This window comes from Cebus imitator, unplaced genomic scaffold (genome assembly GCF_001604975.1).
Source record: "Cebus imitator isolate Cc_AM_T3 unplaced genomic scaffold, Cebus_imitator-1.0 Scaffold46, whole genome shotgun sequence".
NCBI lineage: Eukaryota > Metazoa > Chordata > Mammalia > Primates > Cebidae > Cebus > Cebus imitator.
The window spans coordinates 1569901-1589409 of NW_016107361.1; the positions used below are offsets into that span (position 1 = coordinate 1569901).

At 40.7% G+C, this 19509-nt stretch overlaps 1 protein-coding gene, 1 long non-coding RNA gene and 1 other non-coding gene across 3 annotated transcripts in view; 1 reads left to right on the forward strand and 2 right to left on the reverse strand.

The window, feature by feature from the left end:
* The window catches only part of EPB41L4A (erythrocyte membrane protein band 4.1 like 4A), a 263329-nt gene extending 252930 nt beyond the window's left edge, over positions 1-10399 (forward strand). Inside the window, exons 19-23 of the mRNA XM_017527203.2 lie at positions 1934-1981; positions 2535-2603; positions 3762-3872; positions 4047-4128; positions 7930-10399. Of these exons, the coding sequence (XP_017382692.1) occupies positions 1934-1981; positions 2535-2603; positions 3762-3872; positions 4047-4128; positions 7930-8058 (439 nt within the window). The 3' untranslated portion in view covers positions 8059-10399. The remainder of the gene's footprint in view (positions 1-1933; positions 1982-2534; positions 2604-3761; positions 3873-4046; positions 4129-7929) is intronic.
* Positions 10400-10714: 315 nt separating this feature from the next.
* Positions 10715-12237, reverse strand: LOC108303388. The gene is made up of 3 exons (XR_001824812.2): positions 11730-12237; positions 11250-11322; positions 10715-10877 (listed from the first exon to the last, which is right to left on the reverse strand). It is a non-coding gene; the product is annotated as an uncharacterized LOC108303388 (long non-coding RNA).
* Positions 11408-11540, reverse strand: LOC119471001. The gene has a single exon (XR_005199990.1). It is a non-coding gene; the product is annotated as a small nucleolar RNA SNORA13 (small nucleolar RNA).
* Positions 12238-19509: the final 7272 nt, after the last annotated feature.

Here is a 19509-nt window from a genome sequence, read left to right on the forward strand (position 1 = left end):
GCAGCTAGCGGGTAGAAGCCACAGGTGCTACTGATCATCCTACAATGCACAGGACAGCCTCCTACAACACAGAATTAGTATGGAAAAAGTAGGGCCAAGGGAGGGAAACCCTGCTGTAACTAGAAGACAGCTGGTATGCACACTATCATACCTTCCTGAAATAAGAATAATTATCAGCAGAATAGCTTCCTAACCTAGATATTATCAGACTCTTGGTGGACTGTGAGAAGTAGATCCTGGGATATAGTCACAGCTGAACCATCATTCTGTGTTAATATTAGCACCTTGTCTGACAGTATCATTTAATGGGGTTAACATATTATCTAGCAAATCAGTAGGAAAGGCAGAGTCCATACAGAACACCACGGAAATAGTTTCTATGATTTTTTAAAAAACATACTCTTTTTTTTTTTTTGAGACAGGGTCTCGTTCTGTCACCCAGGCTGGAGTGCAGTGGTGTGATCTTGGCTTACTGCAACCTCCACTCCAAGGTTCAAGTGATTCTTGTGCCTCAGCCTCCCAAGCAGCTGGAATTACAGGCATGCGCCAGCACGCCCAGCTAATTTTTTGTATTTTTAGTAGAGTTGGGTTTTGCCATGTTGGCCAGGCTGGTCTTGAACTCCTGACCTCAAGTGATCCACCCCTCTCAGCCCCCCAAAGTGCTGGGATTACAGGCTTGAGCCACCACACCAGGTCTAATCTTATAACAAACAACATCTACAGTTAACAAACCATATTTGGTCTGAGACCAAGATTTCATCCCTTTTTTCCTTTCATATTTTGTCTCATCCTGAGTTGATTAAAAGGTCTTTATAGACAAATCATTTTTTTCCCCTGCACAAAGGAAAAACCATTTGGTCAATTCAGTGGCTGGAAAGCAGCTTAGTGTATTCTGTGGGTTTATAAGGCCCTACCAGAATACCCTAGTGGTGCCCTTATGAACTGAGAAAAATGAAAGCATTGATGATATCATATTCTGAAAGCAATATTGAACCCCAAAATGCTAATACAGATTAATCACATAAAATTCCATAGGATCATTGGCTTTTAATTGTTAATTGTTCTTTCTTTTGGCCGATTACTAGATCTCTCTTCTCTTACAGGGACTGATGAAAGCTTATTTTCTCACTGTGAAGAACGATCATGTGTCAACAATTGCAGCAATAATACATAGAGTTCCAGTATTCATTGCTACCATGGGATTAATAGTTGACATTACAGAGAGTACAAACAACTTGAATGCTGACTTTGAATTTTTCATTCTAGGAAGTTAAAGACAGTGGTATAATATCTACTCACATACTTCTTGGAGAAAAGATTGTAGAGTCAGTAGTTAGGGATGGAGAAGGGTATAAATAGTTAGGGATGAAGAAGGGCATAAAGACCACAGATAGGTTCTAGCATTTGCTGGCCTAAGTTTTGTTGTAGAAATGCAACACCAGATGTAACATGAAAGATGGGTCATTGGTACAGTCTGCCATTTGAGTTGTCCCACCAGTTGCTTTTCCCTTGTGATGGTTGCTTCTCCTAGGTAATCACAGATCATGTTGGGGCTTTTTAGAATCAGGATGAGTTCTTCTTTTACCATTACTTATAAATATCTGGAACGATCAGAAACAGAGGCCCTGAATCATTCTTCATTGTACAGTTACCACTGGAGGTGGAAGGCATATGGCCCTGCAGTTCTGAGTTCTTTCATTAAATGAAGCTCTGGTTATGACTGAGTTTTATGATTTTCCTTCAGCAGCAGTAGCAGCTAAATTATCTGGTGTCCTTATACTAATGATCACAATAGCTCTCCCTATCCAGTCTTTCCTTGTCTGATCTCAGCTGGCAAATAAGAACTTCACAGTCTGAAAACTATTAAAGTTAGTTATTAGGTTGTGAAATGAAGGATATTTGCAGAAATGAGTGTTGTTTTCTCCATTTGTAGGAGAAGCCCCGATATCCAAGCAAAAGAAGAGTTATGGAAGCACATTCAGTAAGTAATAGCTTTTCTTTCTCATTGTTTTAAAACCCATGTAGTTTTAATGCCGTTATAAGAAAGACCCTACTGAGAGGCTGCATCAGTGTGAAGTCTGCCCAAGTCATTGCCACCATTTGTGGCAAGTACACGGAGCACATGATGGTGGTGCCTTACCATATCAACAGCCTAGCTACAGGCAGCCCGGACACCTCCTCACCCAGGGTCATTTAGTCTCACCTCTAAATGCACCTCTAACAGGCCACTGATTTACAAATAAATACCAAGGAAAACAAATCCAGAAGAAAAAAGACACCCACCACAGGGAGAGAAGGAGATCTTTTGTAGAAGAATTCAAAGACAGCAAAGAGCTACAGAAAAGGTTTTACCCCTCCTATTTTTCCTTAAAACACATTTTTAGTTTTTAAATCTTTGCTTCTGGCTTATTTTTTTTATTAGTTTTACTGTTTTGGGACAAGATTAGAAAGGGAAAACTCACCTGCCGATTGTGAAAGATACTGGCATTTATACCTGTACCACAACTATCATTTTCATGCTTATTCCTTTATAGAAAGGAACTTGTGGATCCATCCGGATTGTCAGAAGAACAATTAAAAGAGATTCCGTACACTAAAATAGAGTGAGTGCCTTTGAAAATCTCCTCACAAAAACTTGATTAGTGCTTGTGAGTAATCCATACTGATTCTTCACTTGTGTTCCAGGTGTGGAGCTTTGTCTTTACATTTTGACCAAAATTAGGTGACAGTAGTAAAAGAGGTAGAAAAGGGTGCATTAAAGCTACTTATTCTACACTATGGTCACTATCATCTCTTTTTAGCCACCTATTTGTACATGGGAGGTACAAGGGGGCTTTTCCTAATTAATGTCAGTTTTAAAATAAATTCTTTCCTGAGATACTCATTGATAAAGTTTTTATCCATTATTTTACACCAAGATAATTATGTTGACTATAAAACTCTCATATGAGCCCAGTCCAGTCCTTGGCATAGAAGCAGCACATTGAACAGGCTTCATGAAAGCAGAGCAAGAGTCTCTAATCACCAGTGTAAGAGGAACTGTACCTGTTGACGGTGTTTTCTGCCTTGCCAGTACTTGGCTAAGAAAGTGAGTGCCTGCTTTGTTTCCCTTCTGCAGCTCATGCTGCTTTCCCACCACAGTTAAATAGCAGGTTAGTATACCTCAGCCATCCTCTGTGCCCATCTTTAAGTCAAAGATTAGAATTCTTCTTTTAATTTTTAAGGTATAACCAACAAAAATTGTGTATGTTTACAGTGTACAATGTGACTGATGTATGTATACATTGTGAAATGCTGAAATCAAGCTAATATATCACCTCACATACTTTTTTATGAAGAGAACATTTAAGGTCTACTTTCTTAGCAATTTTCAAGTAAAGACTGAATTCTTAATGTTAGTAGCTAGGACAGCGAACCAACTTTTTCCATTAGGAGTGCCATTTTGTCTGCATTATACATTTCTTTTCTTCTACATTACTAAAAATTCTACTGTGAGGAATAATTTCATTTAAAATTTGGTGGTTAAAAAATATACATATACACATACTATAAAGAGCTTCATTTTCACATATGGTCCAGGGAGGGAGCAATTTTCTTGTGAAATTTAAGTCACTGAGGCTTTCAAAGCCCAGAGGAGTCAAATTCTTTTTAAAACTCTGAAAGTTTTTATTCTTTTGCTACTTCAGTATTAAGGCAGAACTCCTAATTTTCCTCTTTTGACTTTGGGTGTTTTTTCCCATGTTTCTTGGTTGCTTGTTCAGGACACAAGGTGACCCAATCCGCATCAGGCATTCTCATTCGCCACGAAGTTACCGCCAATATCGCAGGTCCCAGTGTTCAGATGGGGAGCGATCAGTTCTCTCGGAAGTGAAGTAAGTGGGCAGGCTACAGTACACTATCACCATCATGGCTGCAGAACAGTGCAGTCTAAAATAACTTTCTTTGCTGATGGCAATGTTTCCTATCTACACTGTAGTCCTCTTCCAGCTTAATTTCTGATTCTAGGTATTGTTCCAGTCACTAATTCTAAAACTCATTTTCTGCAGTTCAAAAACGGATCTTGTGCCACCACTTCCGGTGACCCGTTCTTCAGATGCTCAGGGTTCTGGGGATGCTACAGTTCATCAGGTTAGTAGTATTAGTAAGGTTTGAAGAAGATACTGTGTTGACAACAATTTTGAGAAGCATTTTGTGCTTTGGAGAGTTCCTTTGGGGAAGCAGGGCAGGCAATGAATCTTTATCGTCATTCTGAGATTCTGTATTTTAAAAGAACATGTAGTAATCATAGAAGGAGGAGTGCATGATCAAGAACCTTGGCACGATCTGAGTTAGGAATAAGAGGTAGAGGTAGAGGTAGTGGGGCAAAGCTGAGGATAACAAAGATTGTAAGATTGCTTTGAGCCAAAATAAAGAAACAATTGTTTCACTAATTAAAAAGCAACAATAACAACAGGTATTTTGAGCCAGAGAAACAAAGAGAAAGTGATAAACTCACAATGTTAACTGACAGCAGACAGAAGAATTACTCAAGTCCTGTTTTATTTCTGTCTTCTCCATCACAGACAATTACTTTAATTCTGGAAATGTTTTTAAAATGTAAAAAGGAATTCAGACACAACACCTAGCTGCCTTAACAAAATCACTTGAACATTTAGCTGAATTTGATAATCAGGGGAGAACTGTAGCAAACAGTTCAGGAAGGGTTTGATACCACCTGTCATGTCATATTTTTTAATAAGATGGGAAAAAATGTGGGCTAAGACAATTGGATGGATTTATATTTCATTAAACAACTACTGTAAAACTCTAAAAACAAAGTTAATGTTTCTGATAGATCAGTGTCAGCCCATTGTTCGTCGTGTTGTGGTTTTCGGTGTTGTTTGAATCATGGATCCTTTGGAACAGCCAGTTGTGTCTACTGGCTCTCTCCCCATAAAAATGTATGTAAGCACATGTACAGCTTTTGGACCACCTAAGAAGCCTGACACCAGCAGTATCTATCATGTGTGGCCCTTTTCATTTTTATCAATGACTAGAGCAAGACCTGTGTTAATTGAGGTTAGGTTCCCTAGATAGATTCTGAAATGGAGATCTGCATGCAGGAAACTTGTTGGTAAGTGCCCCATGGGATGGACACTTGTTGGAGAAAAAGTGAAAGATGGGCTTGGGTAGAGGCAAGAGCTGATCCCACAGGGAGCTCCAGTGCTGAGATGGCCTGTAATCCCAGCTGCTCGGTAGGCTGAGGCAGGAGAATTGCTTAAACCCAGGAAGAGGAGATTGTGCTGAGCTGAGATGGTGCCACTGCTAGAGCCTGGGCAACAGTGATACATCTCAAAGAAAAAAAAAAAAAAAAAAGAGGCAGAAGATAAGTATTTTCTTATGCATCCTACCTTGAGACAAGGGAGCTGAACCTTTACACATTCATTCACCCCATAGCAGTCACTGGGTAAGGGATGTTTTGGGAGGGGGCTTCTCTTCAGCTGCGGGCAGATACTAGGGAGGGGCTCAGTTTTGAGCTACATGGCAGGCAACACTCGTAGCAGCTGGAGAATGAATGCCTCAGTCTAGAATGGAGATCTGAGAGGTAAACACAGCTTCTACTACAGTCTGCCTAATATTTGATGAGTTCAACTTGGGAGAGCTAACAGGTTTTCCAACTAGACAATTGGTTTAAAGTTGACAGTACTTTTTCAAAATTATATTCATAATTAAGTTTAGGCTTTGCATTCTGACTGACTGGAATCATTTGTGTTTCATCTCTGTGTACTACTTGTGTGACTTTAATATTGTTAAACTTCCAAGCCTCTATATTTATATAGTGTAGACAACCTACCTCCTAGGGTCATTGTGATGATTAATAAGCAGTTGTCTTTCAGTGTTTTTTTTTTTTTTTTTTTTTTTTTTTTTTTTTTTTTTTTTTTTTTTTTTGTCTTAAATTTTAGTTGGTTTCAATACAAGAGGTAATTTTTATTTCCAGTCAGGAATTAAAACACTTACACACATTCTAAGCTGGAAGAATAGCCTTCACTTTGCAGGACTCAAGAACAACTCACATGTATCTTCTGATCAATGGCAGATTCTAAACCTGTCTTCAGGAAACCTGATTTTGGATTCAGTAAATATCCAGTGAGCCCATCTAAGGAATGTCAAGCACTGGTCTGAGAGGTCAGCAAACCATGGCCTAAGGGCCAAATCTAGTCTGCTGCCTGTCTTTGTACAGCCCGGAAAATGGTTTTTACACATTTTAAAGTTGTAAAACCCTTTATGGGTTGTTTAAAAGCAAACAACAGTAACAAGTGACACAGACAGGATGTAGTTTACAGTCCGGCTCTTTGTAAAAAAAGTTTGATGACCCTAGCCTAGAAGTGTAGGCATAGAAGTAAGCAGGTATACGCATTATGAAGAAACAAAGGCATGAGCTAGAGAAGCAGCAACGTGACCTCACTTTACATGTTTAGGGTGGTCAGAGGGCATCTCAGAAAGTGGCATTTAAAGCTGAGACCTGGCAGGTGAGAAGGAGCCAGCCATTGAGTGGGTGGAAGGCTGAGTAATCAGAGGGAGGAACATGAGGGAAATGCTGACTGGAGAGGGCCTGGGTATTTGAGGACCTGAAAGACCAGCATGGACTGAGCATGAGGGGAAAGGCGGATAACATAAGGCCTTAAAGGCTGCAGGAAGAGTTTGGATCTTATTGTTTTATTCCAAGTGCTAAAAAGAAGCTACTCATCTGGCTGCCACTCGAAGGGGCTGGAATGACCAACGGAAGCTGGAAGATTGCATTTCCTAATGCAACTTTTAGTTCTAATTTCCACTGCAATGCCACCAGAGTTCTGGCAGTGATGTGCCCTACACCTCACCTTGCCTTTTTATGCAAAGGCTGCTAAGAGTTGGGAAGAATAGCAACTTAATTTCTTAAGGTCTGCAGCGTGGACAGATTCAATCCCAGACAAACTTACAACATAGTATTTATTTCAGGTCCTCTCCTAGCACTTTTTCTGGTTATTCTGTTGTATTCTTCTCTCATCTGCACTGGTGTCCTCTGCCCACCTCTGGCTATCTAGAAATATTCCATCCCAAATAGACTGATTCATACATCCCATGTTGGGCAGAATAGTTATTCCTTCAGTGGTTTTTGAATGTCAGTAAAACAAATTAAGCCAGCCATAGAACAGATTAAAGATAACTGCATTTTAAAAAGGTGATTTTTTTGTTGTTGTTGTAGCTCAACCAAATCTCAAAATAGATTGGGACAGTGTAGCCCATTATTTGTGGGAATATACATTTAGGGAAGGAAATATAATTGCTAGCCTGAAATATTGACAATGTTAGGCCATCTTTTGGAGTTAAGGGCGGGGGGGTTAGCATAAAAGGGAGCAGTTGTGAGTTAGTGTCATTCTCAGAGCCTCCACCTATAGCTGTGTAAGACCTATTTTTTACAAAGTAGTGGATGTGGTGCCCAGGCTCTGGTAACTCAGCTGCCGTTTCTCCCTGTGAGCCAAGAGTGATAGGAGCTCCCGAGATATTGTTTCATTCATTTACTGAAAATATAATCAGGGGATTATAAATTGCCTTCAACTCTCCATCACTATCCTGTTTGGAAAAGTGGGAAGGTTGAGAGCCTGGTTTGGGAATTATTAGCAAAAGTAATGACACTGATTTGAGTGAATTACACCTAATATTCATGAATGAAATCACTATGCATGTCGATGTCAGACTTTGTATATTAAACAAATATTAAATACTTTTATTTTGCACAATTAACTATTCAGAGGGAACATTTATTGGATAGCTTTTGGTATTATGAAACTTTTCAATTACAACTTGGTATCTTAAATTTAAGAGCAGCTTGGTTTCTGATGTAATTAAAATACTTCATTTGGCTGTTTTCTTCTGAATCTTTCTATATTTTTCAAATATATTTTATTTTAGAGAAGAAATGGGTCTAAAGATAGCCTGATGGAAGAAAAATCTCAGACACCTGCAAGCAACCTGGCTGGAAAACACACAGCAAAAACAGTAAAAACTATCCAAGCTTCCCGCCTCAAGACAGAGACCTGATCATGATGAAAGGTCAAGGATGGTGTGGGAAGGTTGTGTGAGCCACTGGTTCTTCTGAAACTGTGAAATACTTTGATTCAAATCTCAGACCTGCAAGTATTTCTTCAGCATAAGAAAATACATATCTTCCGCCCCCCCCTTTTTTTTTGAGATATATCAATCTGTTACCCAGACTAGAGTGCAGTGGTGCTATCTCAGCTTAGCACAATCTCTGTTTCCTGGGTTTCAGCGATTCTCCTGCCTCACCCTACCGAGCAGTTGGGATTACAGGTGTGCACCACAACACCCAGCTAATTCTTTTTTGTTTTTGGTAGAGATAGGATTTTGCCATGTTGGCCAGGCTGCTCTCAAACTCCTGACTTTATGATCTGCCTGCCTGGGCCTCCCAAAGTGCTGGGATTATAGGCATGGTTTAACACAATAGTTATGCTTAAGGGCCTTTTTGTTTTAACTGGAATAAGGATTTTTAAACAATTCAATTGAAACCATTTTCCTTTTTGGAACAGGATGGCAGTCATTCATTTCTGAGTATCATGTGTCTGTGTCTACAACCAAGACCAGATGCATCTGATGAACGCTCTGAATTCTGGACTGCAGCTAGCCTGCTGTGCAATAGTATAAGTGGGAGGAAGTCCTCCCACCTCTGGGTTGGTTCTCAGCTAGCACCCAGGTTCAGAAGTACTGAGGCATCACTTTTAGACTGCAGATATTTTTATTCATATAAATGTTCTTTGTAATACTGTATTTTGTGGTGTTAAGTTCTACCAGTTATTTACAAACGATGTAAAAAGCTTTGTTTTTAAGTGTTGTTAATTTGCAAGTGTTCCTGTCTTGTGTTTTCAGAAGTCTAAGTGGATTTCAGTTGATCTCTCACCCAAAACCTCAAATGGCCCATCCACCTTGCTTGGCCATCTAACTCACCTGCTCTCCTCAGTGACTATTTTGGACCTTTCCTCCCCACAGATGACTTTGCAATCTACAGGGAAAATACTTACACAGGACCTCTTATATGCCCCCCTTATCACATACAGTTCTCTCCACAGCTGCCAGCAGTCCTAACATTTTTGTCTCTCCACCTGTGCTTCAGATGCCATCTCTCCCAACCTTTTCAGGATCTCTCCTCCTCCTATATTAATGTATTCAGTCATTCTCTCAACTAGATCCTTGCTACTTGGTTTCAAATTTAAGACTAAGATTAAACAAAACTATCTTTCACAACCACAAATCCCCTTCTAGCAACTATGACTTTCCTCTCACTCTTGAGCCAATTTTCTTGCAAGAAAAAATTCCAAGTCATTGCCCTCATTCATCTAATCCCTATCTTAAGCTATCTCTAATACAGATTCTTTCCCACTACTCCATTCAACCACTGTTGTCACTTAATCCCAGGGAGAATGTTGGACATTCTTTTGCTGCTTTAATGTAATCCTACTTTGTTCTTACCACTGACCATCCTTTCTAGCTCATCATGCTTTTTACCTTGCTATTAGTGAACTTTCTCAAACTTCAGACCTTAGGCCCTCTTCCTCTACCCTGTGCAGATCTCATTTATACCCATGGCCTTAAGGTTTACTTCTGTAGTTTAGACAAAAGAGTAATGTTCTACTGCAAAAAGACCACTTGTATTTCTCAAAGGTAATTCAACTGTTTAAATGCTGCTCCCCAGCTGGATCTAGGGTCATTATGTTCATCAGTGTGCAAGCTTGACACGTAGCAGTTAGGGACAACTTCACTATTATCAAGTCTAGTTGGCTCTGTCATCAAACCATAAACCACCTTATTTCACTAGTCCAAGCTGGTCATCTCTCACCTAGACAACAGTAAGCAACTTAGTTCAGCTACCTTTTCTTGCAAATCTAATTTCCCACCATGGATTTATCCTGCTTTATTTAATAAAGCCAGAGGGAGCCTGAAGTGGTCTGGCTTCTTTACCTACCTCTTCACCCTCATTTTGGAACACTCCCACCTCCCCTAATAGCCATCTTAAGAGCCTCATTAAGCACTCAATTGTAAAACAGGGTACTGAAGAGGGAAAGCAGCCAAAACTGTCACAGATGTAAGTGGACTTATGGTCATCTTTTTTCTAGCCCAAGCCTCTGTAAATGTCATTCCCTCAATTTTGCCTTGTGAAAAAATGACAAATACTTTAATCTTAACTCTGCTTTCTCAGGGTTCCCTAAGAACATCCTATCATGGAACTCATCTCACAGTGGAAGTTTTACATTTGTGATGACATTCCCTCCATTCACCTATGTTTTCAAAGGGAAGAACTGTGTTGCGCTCATCATCGTGTTCTCAGCTCCTAGTGCAGTCCTTTTAATAAATTTTTTGAATACCTGAATACACTATTTACTGTTTCCTGCAAAGTGAAGGCAAAAGATATGCCAACATTAAGTGTACAATCTAGTTGGAGAAAAAAAATACATGCATTGAGTGCAGTAAAGCACACCTGTGACCTAGAAACCCACTAGTCTAGTTCTAGCCATAATTTTTCAGTCACTGGAAGGTGTACATTTCTCTTTGGGCCAAACACAAGCTATTGTTAAGGCTATTAATTATGGTTGACAGCAGTGAATAATGGTCAGAAAAAGAACCACCCCTTGTAACTTTTTAGAAATAGCTGTTTTCTGGCAGTTTATCACTTAAAACACAAATCTCAAAGTGTATTAATATATTTATTCATGTCCTCACTGTCTTAAATGTGTATTTACGGACTCCAGCAGGCAATTATGGCAGTACTCCTCAGACTCCTCGAAATTTTAAATGATCCAAGCAACTCTTGTGAAGATCAAATTTTCAAAATCCTCACCAAGGACGTCCTAAGAGAAAAAATAAAGTACTCAATTCGATAGCAAATATTTTTGTGTTACATTTTCATCAAGAACTTGGTAATTAATATGCCTGCGATTTGACAAGTTTTTTAAAAACTCAATTACTACACACAGAAACAAATCTTAAGAGATCGAGAATAACACTACTATGAATATTTATTTCCCTGGGCTTCTCAGGAAGTATCAGCAAAACCTTCCCGAAAATAAGCTGTGGAGGTTATCCCATTTGTTAACTTCACCTTAGCTACAGACAGCAACAGTACGAATGAACCAATAACGTTAATACTCCCTAGAGAAAGCACCCATTTAAAAAGTGATAAAAACTCCCACTACAAAGTGCTTTATGATAGATCACTCTACCTTTAGGTCACCTTTGTGTTCCCAGATGGTATTCAGCTAGCAGCAGTCTACACTTCAGGCATCCATCTTACACCTGAACAAAAATTAAAACTGGTTGAGAGAAACCATACGCTTACGGCCCGCAGGGTCAAGATCACGCGTGTAAACGTAAAAGCATTAACTGTTACTTATGCAGCTCCTACACCAAAGATATCAAATTTAAGGGCAGGAAAAGGCTGCAAAGCGTTTAATTTACGCCTTTTTTGACACCACATTCACTAGTTTCCAAAGTGAATGGGCAACACAAAGGCTACCTGACACTGCGTGAAGCTTTTATGGCATAAGGTTACTGACTGGCTGACGGTAATCTGATAACAGCCTAAAAACGAACAATACATTTCGGAGAAATTTTCTCACAATTTAAAACCTGACTTAGTAATGAAAACTGAAATGCAATGCGTTTTAGATGGCGACTGGTCTTGCACCAAAGTGAAAACTCACCCGCAGGGTAGGTGATCACTCCCGCCGAGTACTGCACTTGGAAACAGCTGTAACCAGGCACTCTGCTTTTAAGCTATTTTGCACTGGGACGGGGCAGGCATAATGGCAGTTATCCGGCAAGGCCTTTTTACTAACGAAAATCAAACCTCGCTTATATGAAGAATTCCACAGCATACCGTCGATGATCTAAACTCAAATCCATTAAGCTCCCCGTTTCCAAGCAAGGGGATGCGGAAACGGAAACGCAGGCCTGAGGCCGCCTAAGGCGCTCCTGAGATCCCACCAAAGCGTAGTCAAGGCCAGGCCGCTGCCCTCCACGCGTTCACCGCCCGGGACACTTCGGACACGGTCCAGCTGCCGCAGACGCCTCACCAGGCTCAGGGTGGCCGCGTTACCCCGCGCGGCGCCCCAGCGTGGGAGGCCACCCGGCCACAGCCACGCGCCATTCAGGAGGCCCCAGCACAGAACCACACCAGCATGGCATCAAAGCGAAGAAAGATCGCGCTGTCTTCCCACAATGCTTTTCTACAAGTGGAAGGACCCACTGTCCAAGGGCGCGGGGGGAAAAGCGGACTGTACCATCGGCCGCTGCACTCCCGCGAAACGCCGTCGTGTGGCCAGAGGGAGAAGTGCCAGTAAGGGACCGAGGGACGTGTCACCAAGGGAAAGAGGGCCCGGGAGCCTGGGTTCTCAGCCCGAGTCAGCTCTGCGGTTGTGTGACCAGTTGTGTCCATGGAGGAGGTTTTATCAAGTGTGGGATCCGGATTCCTCATCCCACCGCCCCCGCCAGGGTCAAGAGCATATGGTCAGTGCTGGCAGCTGAAGGAGCCCAAAGGACTTTAGACCACATGTTTTGGGACCCGACAGAATACATGTCTCCATCTGAGGAAGAGTAGGGTCATTCATTCAAAAGATATTTAGTAAGGACTTACTGTGCTCCAGGCCCCAGCCTGAGTACCTGTGAAGCAGGTGTGGGTGAGCCAGGCAAGGTTCCTGTGGTACATCCTGCTTGAGTGAGAAGGTTACTGACCAGGTGAGTCGGGATGCTGAAATTCCACAGTGTAAGTGCCAGGAGGGCTGCAAAAAAGCGTCATTCCATAGAGCTGTGCTGTCCAATGGAAATACTGTGAGTCATGAATGTAATTTAAAATTTTCCAATTGCCACATCAAATGTAAAAAGAAGTCCGGGCACGGTGGCTCATGCCTGTAATCCCAGCACTTTGGGAGGCTGAGGTGGGTGATCACCTGAGGTCAGGAGTTCGAGACCAGCCTGGCCAAAATGTCGAAACCCTGTCTCTACTAAAATACAAAAATTAGCCGGGCATGGCGGCGGGCGCCTATCATCCCAGCTACTTGGGAAGCTGAGGCGGGAGAATTGCAACTTGAACCCGGAAGGCAGAGGCTGCAGCGAGCCAAGATCTCACCACTTCGCTCCAGCCTGGATGAAAGAGTGAAACTCTGTCTCAAAAAAAAAGTAAAAACAAACAGGTCAAATTAATTTTCATAATAACCCAACACATGTTGAATATTTCAACAGGCAATAAATATGGAATTATTAATAAGGTATTTTGCATTCTTTTATTTCAACTAAGTCATTAAAAATCCGTTGTATATTTTCATACTTCCAGCTATCTCGGTTCAGACAAGACACATTTCAAGTGCTCAGTAGCTCGTGGGGCTCGGGATATGAAGACTGGAGGTGAACTCTGAGCAGATGTGTGAGGGCGGTTATGCAAGATCTAGGGACAGCAGGCCTTGGCCAGTGTGACTGGAGTAGAGTAAGGAGTGCAGAGTGACAAGATGCAGCTGGAGAGCTAGGCAGGAGGAAGGCACTTAGGGCCTTATCACATAGGGTAAGGTATTGGGATTTTATGCTGAAATCTTAGAGTTGATAACACAAAAATAAACAAGGGTTTGTTAACTGGCTATTTTTTTTTTTTTTGTCCTGATAACCATAACTCCTTAAAGGGACAGGAATGGCCGCAAGACAAGCTGCATGATAACTAGGTCTCCGTGTTTCTGTAAGTCCTATCAGAGATTCATCCGGAGGCCAGTCTTAGGACCTTTCGTTGTTTCTTTGAAGCCTACTGCTATAAAAGAAAGAAGGAAAGAGAAGAAAAAGAGCTTATCTCCGAAGTCATCAAGTTATGTGTATTAAATACAGCTTTTTGTATCTCAGTCATACTTCAATAAAGTGGTTTAAAAAGAAAAAAGAAAATTCAGGCTCACAGCCCAGTGGTCATCACCCAGGGACTAGCATGAATGATAACAACATCAATCTGGGGACAATGACTGTACAGAAATAGCAAATGTGTAATTATTACAAGAAGGTAAGTAACCCCAGAGTTCATTAGGAAGTCACTGTAACATCTGGGGCAAAAGAAAGGTTGGGAAAGGAAGGCAGTATCACCAAGACTATTCTTTAAAGACAGTGAAAGGTACAGTGTGGGGATTATATAACATGCCTTAGTCTTGCCTTCTTGCTAGGGAAAGTTGGTGATATGGTTTGGCTGTGTCACCCAAATCTCATCTTGAATTGTGGTTCCCATAATCCCCACGTGTTGTGGGAGGGACCCGGTGGGAGGTAATTGAATTGTGGGGGTGGTTACCTTCTTGCTGTTTTTGTGATAGTGAGTGAGTTCTCACGAGATCTCACGAGATCTTTACTAGGCACTTCTCCTTCCTGATGCCAAGTGAAAAAGGATGTGTTTGCCTCGCTTTCCCCTATGATTGTAAGTTTTGTGAGGCCTCCCCAGCCATGCTGAACTGTAAGTCAATTAAGCCTTTTTCTTTTATAAATTATCCAGTCTTGGATATGTCTTTATTGACGGCGTGAGAATGTACTAATGCAGTGAGAGAGAGGAAATTTTCTTGGACTGGGGTAGCCAGCATATCTAGGTTTCTATCTACCTCTGACACTTGTTCCCTTAGGTACATGACCACATTTGTGAGCCTGAGTTTCCTCATTTCAAGTGTAATAACTACACACCTGTATTAAATAGGTTAAAGAATTAAGAAAGGTTTGTGGAATCACGTAGCATTGTGTGTGATACATAATGACATCCAATAAATGACTCAAATGAGCCAGGCTTTTCCTCTCTTTCACCCCTACTGCAAATATGGAGCTTTCTTGGATTGAGTTCTTATGAAAGGGGGAAACATGCTGTTTTTCTTTTAATGGATTCACATTATTGCTCCCACTTTCCTCTTTCCTCTTCTTCCCTTTGTATCTGTTCCCTAAACTTCCCGAAAATAGGCAGAGGAAAGGCATTTGTTCCAATTGTTAGATGAGTGTTGGATATTAGGAAATCAATTCAAAATCCTTCCTCTCCCCTGTCTGGTTCAACCTCCCAAATCCTGGTACAGAAAACCCAATTATTAAGTACAGGCAAGCAGACAGGACGTGAGAAGAAGTTAGGGGATATTTTCTACCTAGTCCCTGCTTCACCCTTGCCTGCTGGGCTGAAGCACTGTGTAAGATGTTCAAGCCACACAGTGGTTGTGCAGACATGAAGCAACCTCGGTTTCCTTATGTGGTAGGTAGAATAATAATCTCTCCCTGCAAGATATTCGTGTCCTAATCCCCAGAAACTGTGAATATGGTGCATTACATAGCAGAAGGGGGTTTGCATATCTGATTAATATAAGGAACCTTGATATAGGGGGATAAAGATGGAAGAAGGCAGCAAAAGAGTTAGAGATTTGGCAGAGGGGAAGGCAGGAGAAATATACATGAGAAGGATTCATCCCTTCATTGCTGGCTTTGAAAATGTAAGAGGGGGCTGCAAGCCAAGAATATGGGCACCCTCTAGAAACTGGGAATTACCCTCAGCTGACAGCAAAGAAGCAGGGACTTCTGTCCTACAGAGCTGTGAGATAATAAATTTATGTTGTTTTAAGCTGCTAAATTTGTGTTAATTTGTTATGGTAGCAAGAGAAACCTAATATACCCTGTAAGAGGTAGAGAGTAAGTGAGCTTTATTTGTTAATCCACCATTTCTTTTCCCATCTTGATTTTCTCATTAGGAGTGGAAATGAGATTTTGCAGACAAACTTATGCACATTTCGTTTTAAAGTAATTAATCCATATGAAGCTGACTTTTGCTTATAGTGAGTGCTGGGAAAACCAGCTGTTCTAAGATTGTTTATCAATAGCCCGTCCTTTCTACACAGATCTACCATGCAACCATCATCATAGATCAGGGTTTTTTTTTTTTTCTTTTTGCATGGATGTACCTTTGTGCTGTCTATTCTGTCCTACTGGTCTATTTGTTTCTCCTGTGTCAATATTACACTGTCTCAGTTGCTATATTTGTATAATGTCTTGATATTTGCAATGGCAGACACCCTGCCCTCCCACATCCATATCACCACCCAGACACCATCATCTTTTCCAGGGAAGTCTTGGCTATTATTGTTCCTTTCTCTTGCACATATAAAGCTCAATGAATTGAATTGGCCCACTTGTGCTTTGACTTGGACCCCTCCTACCTTTTGTTAGTCATTGTTTGATTGTTTGTCTTCACAATTATACTGCTAAAGCCATATTTCATCATCTTTTCACTGAACTTTACAATCTAAAGATTGTTTTTATTGGAATTGCAATGAATCCATGAAAAATTGAAGGGGAGTCAACATCTACATGCAGATGGTATGTGTGATAGTTGATTTTATGTATCAACTCTGGATCACAGGATCCTCAGCTATCTAGCTAAACATTATTTCTGGGTGTGTCTTTGAAGATGTTTCCAGAAGAGATTAGCATCTGAATCAATAAACTGAGTAAAGGAGATTTTCTTCCTCAATGTGGATGACATCACTTAATCATTTGAGGGCCTGAGTAGAACAAAAAAAGGGAGAAAGGAAGGATTCGCTTCCTTTTTGTCTGACTCTATCAGCTGAAACATTGATCTTCTCCCCTTAATTCTCCTGGTTCTCAGACCTTTGGAATCTATACCACCTGCTCTCTGGCTATTGGGCCTCTACACCACCTGCTCCACTGGCCTTGGGCCTCTAGCTTGGAGACAGCATCTTAGGACTTCTCAGCTTCCATAATTGCATGAGCCAATACCTTATAATAAATCTGTGTGTGTGTGTAAACACATGTACACATATGTATACACATGTTTAGAATTATATTGTGAAGTTCAATGAAAAGCCCTGTTGGGATTTTTATTGGAATTACATTGAATCCATGATAAATTGAGGGAGAGTTGACATCTATATGAAGATGGTATGTGTGACAGTTTATGTGTCAATCTGTCTTATGTATACGCTCATGTATAAATATGTGTACATGTGTATGCCCCCTCCCACACACACACAAAGGGACTTCAAGAAATTTGCGGGAAAGTGTAATAAAAGGATAAAAATAAAAAATATAAATTTTGTTTCTTTTTTTTTTTTCTTTTTTTTGAGACGGAGTTTCACTCATGTTACCCAGGCTGGAGTGCAATGGCGCGATCTCAGCTCACCGCAACCTCCGCCTCCTGGGTTCAGGCAATTCTCCTGCCTCAGCCTCCTGAGTAGCTGGGATTACAGGCACGCACCACCATGCCCAGCTAATTTTTTGTATTTTTAGTAGAGACGGGGTTTCACCATGTTGACCAGGATGGTCTCGATCTCTTGACCTCGTGATCCACCTGCCTCGGCCTCCCAAAGTGCTGGGATTACAGGCTTGAGCCACCGCGCCCGGCCGCAAATTTTGTTTCTTAAGCTCCATCAAGGTCCAGCCACTTGTAAGCAGTGATACCAGCCATATAGTCCATAAAGAACTGAGAGTCCTGGGAATTTAACCATGTCACTGCAGTCTTTTTTACATTTATAATGAAAGAAAAATGGGTGTCCTTTACAGATTATTTTTAAGGCTTTTCTTTTTTTTGAAACAGGTCTTACCCTATTCCCCAGGCTGGAGTGCAGGGGCACCATCTCGGCTCACTGAAACCTTCTGGGTTTAAGCAATTCTTATGCCTCAGCCTCCTGAGTAGCTGGGATCACAGGTGTGTGCTGCCACACCCTGTACTTTTAGTAGAGACGTAGTTTCACCCTGTTGGCCAGGTTAGTCTCAAACTCCTGACCTCAAGTGATCCACCCACCTTGGCCTCACAAAGTGCTGGGATTACAGGCGTGAGCCAGCATGCCCGGCCTCTTTTACAGGTTTTTAAGATTAGGAAACAAAAATAAGTCAGAATGAATTAAATTGAGTGTAAGAGATGCCTAATGATTTGCTATTGAAACTCTCATAAAATTGCTCTTTTTTGATGAGAGGAATGAGCAGGAGTATGGTTGTGGTAGAGCAGGACTCTGGTGAAGCTTTCTTGGGCATTTATCTGCTAGAGGCATTTATTGCCTAACTTTCTCTCTTAATAAGCAGATATTGTTCTGTGGCCCCCTAGAAAGTCAACAAGCAAAATAACTTGAACATCCCAAAAAGCTGTTGCTATGAGCTTTGCTCTTGACTGATCTAATTTTGCTTTGACTGGACCCCTTCTACGTTTTGGTAGTCATTGTTTGTGCTTTGTCTTTAAGATTTGTACATCTAAAGCCACATTTCATCATCTTTTACAGCTCTTTGAAGAAATGTTTCATTCAAGATCTGGATCCTGCTTACCAAAACTTTCCGTAGAAAGCACTGCTCTTGCTTGCAGCTGATCTGGGCACAATGGTTTTGGCACTCACTGAGTAGAAAGTTTGTTAAACTTTAATTTTTCAATCAGAATTGATTAAGTTGAACCATTTGAGATGTCTATGGTGTTAGCTGTTGTTTCTGCTATTAATCATCAGTCTCTCCAGTTAGGGCATAAACAAGATTAATTTTTTCCTTGCAAATAGGTGTAGATGGTCTGTCACTGCAGGCCTCCTCTTCAACATCATCTCATCCCTTTTTAAAATGAGTTATTCATTTGTAAGCTGATGATTTCCTTGGGTCATTGTCCCTATAAACTTTTCACAAAGCATCAATAATTTCACCATTCTTCTACCCAAGCTTCACCATAAACTTGGTGTTTGTTCTTGCTTCGATTTTAGCAAAATTCATGTTGCCTTGATAGGGGCTTTTTTCATGCTGATGTACTAGTCTTAGCGACTCAAATTAGATCCTGTTTAAATGTGTTATATAACAAATTAGTATGAGTTTATTTTGGTGCAAAAAATTTTGCAATCCATGCATAGTTTTCTCATAATACATCATTTCTATTAACTTTTTGAAGTCGTATATACATATATATATATGACTTCAAATATATATTTCTTCAATATCTGTCAAACTAATTTTATAATTTTTGCATAGAGGTCTTTGTTAGGGTAATTCTTAGACCTTATAAATCTGTTGCCATTTTAAATACTATTTTTTATATTAAAATTTGTAACTAATTGCTCTTAATGTATATGAGGCTGGGTCTGGTGGTTCACGCCTGTAATCCTAGCACTTTGTGAGGCCAAGGTGGGCAGATCGCTTGAGTTCAGGAGTTCGAGAACAGCCTGGGCAACATGGTGAAACCCCATTTCTACAGAAACTGCAAAAAAACTAGCCATCTGTGTGGATGGGCTGCTATAGTCCCAGCTACTCAGGAGGCTGAGGTAGGAGGATCACCTGAGAAAGGTTGGGATTGCAGTGAGCCATGATGGAGCCCCTGCACTTCAGTCCAGTGACACTCTATTTCAAAAAACAAACAAAAACAACTTATATGAATGCAATTGTTTTTAAATATTGATATTAAATAACTTATTGTTTTTATAATTGAAAATAATTTGTACTTTTTTTTTTTTTTTTTTTTTTTTT